The sequence below is a fragment of the Crocodylus porosus genome, unplaced genomic scaffold, assembly GCF_001723895.1.
Source record: "Crocodylus porosus isolate Cpor-Errol unplaced genomic scaffold, CroPor_comp1, whole genome shotgun sequence".
Classification (NCBI taxonomy): Eukaryota; Metazoa; Chordata; order Crocodylia; family Crocodylidae; genus Crocodylus; species Crocodylus porosus.
Genome location: NW_017728950.1, coordinates 67,212,428 through 67,219,171, shown reverse-complemented (window position 1 = coordinate 67,219,171; position 6,744 = coordinate 67,212,428). Strand labels below are relative to the sequence as shown.

At 40.4% G+C, this 6,744-nt stretch overlaps 1 protein-coding gene across 5 annotated transcripts in view; it reads right to left on the bottom strand.

The window, feature by feature from the left end:
• The window catches only part of PCSK5 (proprotein convertase subtilisin/kexin type 5), a 378,572-nt gene continuing 371,828 nt past the window's right edge, over window positions 1–6,744 (bottom strand). For all 5 annotated transcript variants that reach the window (XM_019554922.1, XM_019554924.1, XM_019554923.1 and 2 more), the window contains 3 exons: window positions 5,439–5,539; window positions 2,011–2,197; window positions 1–1,585 (listed from right to left, as the gene is read on the bottom strand). In XM_019554922.1, the coding sequence (XP_019410467.1) occupies window positions 1,173–1,585; window positions 2,011–2,197; window positions 5,439–5,539 (701 nt within the window). In that variant the 3' untranslated portion in view covers window positions 1–1,172. The remainder of the gene's footprint in view (window positions 1,586–2,010; window positions 2,198–5,438; window positions 5,540–6,744) is intronic.

The window sequence follows — 6,744 nt, the reverse complement described above, 5'->3', positions numbered from 1 at the left end:
TGTTTTTGTACAAAGTTTCAGTTTATTCTTCCGCAATAAAGGATCCAGATTTAGCATCTTCTCTTGTAGAACAATAAGTTATATTTTTGTGCTAATAACAAAATCACACTATTGCATTCTTTTGCTTTAACTGACAGTGCTCAGTGCTGCGTTGATTATGCCTTTTCCTATATTGTGAGCATCCAAAGTCATTTATGATAGATATGAAAGGTAAGATGAGTAAATCCTTTGCATCTATGTCTAGTTTGTGTCAATACTCTGTAGTTTCTCAAGGTTTTTAGAGACAGACTCCAAATGTACTTATATATAGGCTAAGCATTCTTGTTCACCAGGTCCAAAAATATCTATGAATAATTAAACGTTTCTTAAAATATATCACTAAATCAAAATTAATTGGTATTTAATATTATATACATTATATCATATACTTTATGTTTTATATAAGCTCATGATATAATGTATTCAACTTGGACTGTGTTCTCAATGACCTCAAATTTTATCTAAAACTGAATGTGATAGATATTATTAACTCTTCACGTGGAAATACACTTCAAGGTTATCAGAAGAAATGTGTCAGACTCTGGGAAATATTAGTACTTTGGATAATACCATGTAAGAAAAACAAAGTAAAATGAATGAAACTACATATCATATTTTGAAATACAGTACAAACTATAATCACAAAGCAGTAAACAATAAAGTGGCATCCTACCCTAGTGACATATATTATGGAGATATATATGTCGGTCTTCTTTACGTGAATACATTTTCACAGGTATTGGCAAGACACTCAAAAGGTGTGTGTGTGTCTGTATTATCTACATATGTGTATCCACAAACATATTGGAAAAGGATTTATTTCCACACAGGAGTGTACAGAAAAATAATCTTATAGCCAGAGCAGTTTCTTGAATGCTGCTAATTGAAAGCTCCATCAAGATTTTTACAAAGTATGAGAGAAAAGAAAGTAACTAGAAACAATTCTGCTTTCACAGGATGTAGAGCTAAAATGTATCCCATTTTTGTAGAATTATGATAAACATAAATTTCTGCTCCAGCTTCACTGTACTAAGAAATAACAAAATATTTATGACCCCTATAACTTAACTAAATTGATTTCATTTCATAGGCAAGGCAACAAAGAGGAAAACAATACATACATTAATAAAAAGTTATCTAAAGGAATAACTTTCATCATCATATTCCAGTTCATCTTCTTCATCATCCTCCAAAAGTCCATATTTAAATTTACGATAGACTGTTCCATCTTGGCCCATATATACAATATCATCATCATCGTCGTCTTCATCTTGATCATCCCGGTCTCGAAACTCAATCACTCGATCCTCCTGATAGCTAGTGTTCTCATAGTGGTTGCTTTTGTAAGAAGGCAGAGTTTTTGCATGATTTGTCAACTTCTCGTACCCACCTTTGTTGACTGGCTGTAGTTTAGCTCTTGACCTTCTCCAAATGAATGCAATGGCTCCAATGATGAGGATCAACAAAATGGAGGTAATAACAAACAAAGCAGTTTTCTTTTTATTTTCAGTTGGTAGATTCAAACTGGTCTGTAATACACACTCATCTGCAAGTTAAAGATAACCAAAAGTTATAAATATATGAAGTATTCAATCAGTGACTTATTCTAAGGCAACGTTTATCCATTCTGTCTAGCAGAGCATTTAAACCCACTAATATTTTTCGATATGGATGGATAAATTCATTGTGGGTATAAAGCATTTTGATTAATCTGAAGTGGGATTTATCTGAAATATACCAGAGACTCTGTAAGTTTAAAATGATGATTACTGAGGTACTGTACTGGAGCTGTGGGTGAAAGGAGGATATTTCTCCCTTTTAAAGCCATGTCAGTGTGTAGAGAATCTATACTGCTGACATGCATTAGACATATATTATGTATGGAACCCAATACAGAATTCTGCAGCTCACAAATACCCAATTGACCTCAAGCTCATCAAACATCAGTATTGCTTTACACTTCAGTCTTACCTTGTATTTCACTGCAGTCACAGCAGTCCTGGTCTTTTGCCAGGTCAGAACTACCACAGCACTCCACACACCGGCTCTCATCTAGGTAGAGTCTCATGTTAGCTGGGCAAATAGTGCAATTGTACGGGCCAGGCCCCTTACACTCGATGCAGCTGTCATGACAGTTGTCACATTTCAATGGGTCTCCCTTGAGATACAGAACAAAAGCAGAACATGTTTCCTTCCTTTTCTATTTCACCACGCAGCTGGCAGTACTGCATTGTTGCAATCTAAGGGCTAGATTCTGGTCAGACCTAAGTGTGTGACCTGTATATATCTAAAGCTTTATTGGAAAAAGTTACCACAGTAAAACCTTCAATAATTTTAAAATGGCATGTTCCTTCCTGAAGCCTAGTCAATCTATTTCCTTGCTCATTAGCTCATTTATGGCACACATGCTCCATCCATTGCCTTGGGCTCCTCTGGCTGGTTTGAGAACTACTGGAAGAAAGGAGTATTGTGGAAGGTTACAATTATTGAAGCATAGAAAATCAGGGTTGAAAGGGACCTCAGGAGGTCATCTAACCCAACCCCCTGCTCAAAGCAGGACCATCCCCAACTAGATTATTCCAGCCAAGGCTTTTTCAAGCCAGGCCTTAAAACCTCCAAGGATGGAGATTGCACCACCTCTCTGGATAACCTGTTCCAGTGCTTCACCGTCTTCCTAGTGAGAGAGTTTTTCCTAATATCCAACTTAAACATCCCTTGCTGCAACTGGAAGCCATTGCTCCTTGTTCTGTCACCTGCCACCACTGAGAACAATCTTGCTCCATCCTCTTTGGAACCACTCCTCAAGCAGTTAAAGGCTGCTATCAAATCCCCTCTCAGTCTCCTCTTCTGCAGACTAAATAAGCCCATTTTCCTCAGGCTTTCCTCATAAGTCATGTGCCGCAGCCCCAAACCATTTTTGTTCCACTGGACTCTCTTCAACTTGTCCACATCGTTTTGATAGTGGGAGGCAGAGTGGGGGGATGGGGCACCCAAAACTGGACACAGTACTCCAGATGCCACCTCATCAAGTGCAGAATAGAGCAGAATAATTATAGAATAAGATCTGTTGCCAGTGCTCCTATTAATGCAGCCCAGTATGCTGTTAGCCCTCTTGGCAACAAGGGCATACTGCTGACTTATTTATTATCCACTGTAATGGCCAGGTCCTTTTCTGCAAAGCTACTGCCTAGCCTGTCATCCCCCAGGCTGTATTGGATTCTTCTGTCCTAAGTGCAGAACTTTGAACTTGTCCTTGTTGAACCTCATGAGATTTCTTTTGGCCCACTCCTCTAATTTGTCTAGGTCACTCTGAATCCTAGCACTACCCTCTAGTGTATCTGCTACATATTTGGTTACTTCTCTTATCTCTGGCTAACTCAAGTGGGCTCAGATTCTAGGAAGTGCTGAACAGTTCATGGCAATTCAAGGTATTACTTAGCACCACAAAAGAGGTACTCAGTGGGTACATCTATACTAGATGTTTACTGTGGAGTTGCCTAATTAGCTCTGCAGTAAAGTGTCACTGTCTACACATGCAGCACTATTAGGCCAGAGTAAACTAATTAATTCCTCTGTAGGATAGTATTGTCTGACACAAGTACTATCCTATGGTGGAGTTATTTAGTCCACTGCAACACATGGTGGCTGGGGCATGAGGGGTGTTACAATGTGGGGCAGCCTGCTGGCTAGCCCCACACTGTAGCACCCTTGTACCCAGCCAGGCTCTCTGCAGCACACTGAGCCAGGTTGAAGCAGCTCCAGGCTGGCAGGCTGACCCGCCTTGTTCCCTTGCCAGTTGGGGCTGCATCGCCCCAGCTCAACATACTGCAGTCCTGGGGACATACATAAGCACTGTGCCCTGGAGCGATAAACTCCGGCGCAAACTGCGCTGGAGTTATTGTGTCCCATTAATATCATGTGTAGACATGCCCAGTTATATGTAGATCAGCGTCTGCCACATAGTGACACTGAAATACACTTAGATTCTAAGCCAGTTAAGGGTGGACAGGCAGTGGATACAGACCATCATTTTGTCTCTGTACAATATGTAATATGCTTGGTCCTGATAATTGACTGCTGTAATGGTGATGGTGATGGTAAAAAATCACAATCATGATGAAAAAAAACTTCAAGGAAATTGTACTGGCCTACTTACCAGCGTCCTACCTACCCAGTTGCTGGTTGGTATGGCTTCTGGTTTTTAAGCAGCAGCCCTTTCAGTGCCCAGCAGACTGCTCAACTGGAAAGATATCTCCCTGTCTAGCTTCTGACTCCAGGTTTCTAATTGTCTTGGTTCTGCTCATTTGTTCCAGGTTTCTTGTGTCCTTGGTCCTGTTTCGTGACTTCATCCTGGGTCCAGGCTCTATTCAGAACTCTTGTGCTTCCTGACTGCTTTGCTGTCTCCTTGACCCCTTGTACTATGCTCTGACAACTAGCTTCTGGCTGGTGGCTTAGCTAGACAAGTACCCCTGTCTTGGCTACATACAGCTATAGCTGCCTGCTCCAGACCTTATGGCTAGTGAAACTAGTTTGAATTCCTGACCCCTGCTTGGTCTGTAATCTACACATGGTGACCATCTATATCTTAGTTCTAGGTCTTCTGACCAGCCTGCTCCTGATGCCATGACTCCCAGGTCTAGTCTGGACCTTTTCTTCCCTGACCTTGCCTGTTCCTGATCCCCTAGGTCATGGGTTTTCAACCTTTTTTAATAAGTGTACCCCTGGAGACCCCCTTTTTAGTAAATGTACCCCCCCGGGGGAGGGGTGGTGAATGGCCAGATGCAGAGCGGGGGTGGAGCGAGTGGTGGAGCAGTGGCAGCACAGTGTCTGTGTAGCTCTGGTCTTGCCCCGCCCTGGCCCTGCTTTTGTGAGGCAGAGGTGCAAGGTTGTGGCACTCCATCCCCACCTGCCCCACGTACCCCCGGTTGACAACCTCTGCCCTAGGTTGTGACCCCAAAGGTTGCATCCAGACCACCTGTATCTTAGTTGTGCTCCTGACACCTGGGGACCTGACCTTGGATCAGTCTACATTGCGGGGATGCCCCAGAGCCACAAGTGTTCAGCACTCCAGCAGCTGCCAACTAAAATTTATGTTAATCTTCACTGAAATGGACAAGAATAGCATGTTTGGTTATAGCAGTGCCTAAGGTCCCTGGGAGCATATAGATTGATGTGAAATCACTGTAAGTCAGTATTTCCAAAGGACGTCTTTTTTTGAATTCTAAGTTCATGGAGTTTTCTCTTTAAATCTGGTTTAGTTCTGAATGAGAATCTAATTTTTAAAATATTTAAAATGTTCTGTCAACAAGGAATTCTAAGTGTATGTATTTGTAAACATTTTCTAGACTTCCGCATACATAGAATAGGAGACAGAGAAGTTGCTTGTGTACAGATAGTACCTCTTGGACTTTGTATTCTCCTGCAAAACATTCAGAGTAGCAGATTCCACCTGCGAGATGGTAATTCCACACACAAGCTGTGCACCTGAGTGCTCCCTTCCCTACAAGGGAACATAAAACAACATTTTTGTACTGAACATGGAAAATAATCTGTTTCTTTTAAAGAATGTACTAATCTGACCACACTAATGAGTTTAATCAAGTATTGCAAATGTACGTGTCTAATATTAATTGGTTGACTTTCAAAACTGCTTGAGCCAAGAATTAAGAGAGGCTTATGCTCTTAGAATTCTGGTGCACAGAAAATGTTTCCAACATCTACTTTTAAGTTCATGTTCTACTAAAATATTTGTCAGTATTGGGGAAGAGGTGCTGGCTGTTAGGATCCTATTAGTGATGAAGATGTTTTGCCATTCAGCATAGTTGCTTCAACCATGTGTACATCACAAAAGTTAAGAAACAAGGTGTGAATAAATGAATGCTAATAAATGAAAGTATGTTAAACCATGTGTGGAAGCCTGATCCTTTTCTAAGCTACACTGATCTAAGCCTTCCATGTATGTACTGCACCCATTTCCAGGGAAGTGCCACCTCTTATTTAAGCTCAGTCGAAAGGCTTACAGCCGTAACTTTATCATGTAGAAGCATCAGCCACTAGACTCACTTGTATCCACCGCTTTCTTTCTCTCCGTACTCTCCGTATAAAATCTGGCCAGTAGCATTAATAGCAAAATAAATACAAAATCATTTTAGAAGAAAGATTGTGGACTACAACAATAATCTTTTTTGTTCCAAATCCAAGTTGAAACAATTATTGTTGATTATAATTTGCATTTACAATTCCATTTTTAATAGATCTTGAAGGTGACTTTTCATTCCAGGAGTCACTTCTAACATTGAAATCTTCTTATCCTATCATTAGTCATATGTATTATTTGATGCAATCTGTGTAAGGAAACAAATTTGATGTATAAAGATATGGCACATTGTGCACTGCAGAGTAGCACCTGGTAGCCATCATTTGATGCCATTGAGAAAGAATGGGAAACTATATGGGTCCAAGGAAAATATAATGCCCAGTACAAATTCAATTCAGGATAATCTAGGAAAAGAAACTTAATAAATAAGTTTCATAACACATAAACAAGCACTTGGCTGGATGGGGCTATCAATAAAGTAAAATGGATGACATCTTTTTAAAGGTTCCACTGCTCCTGAGCCTCATGACCTAAACTTTTTGAGGTTTTACTTTGATTCATTTCATTAGCAGTTGATCTACTCTCCCACCTTTTGAGATGTGCTGATT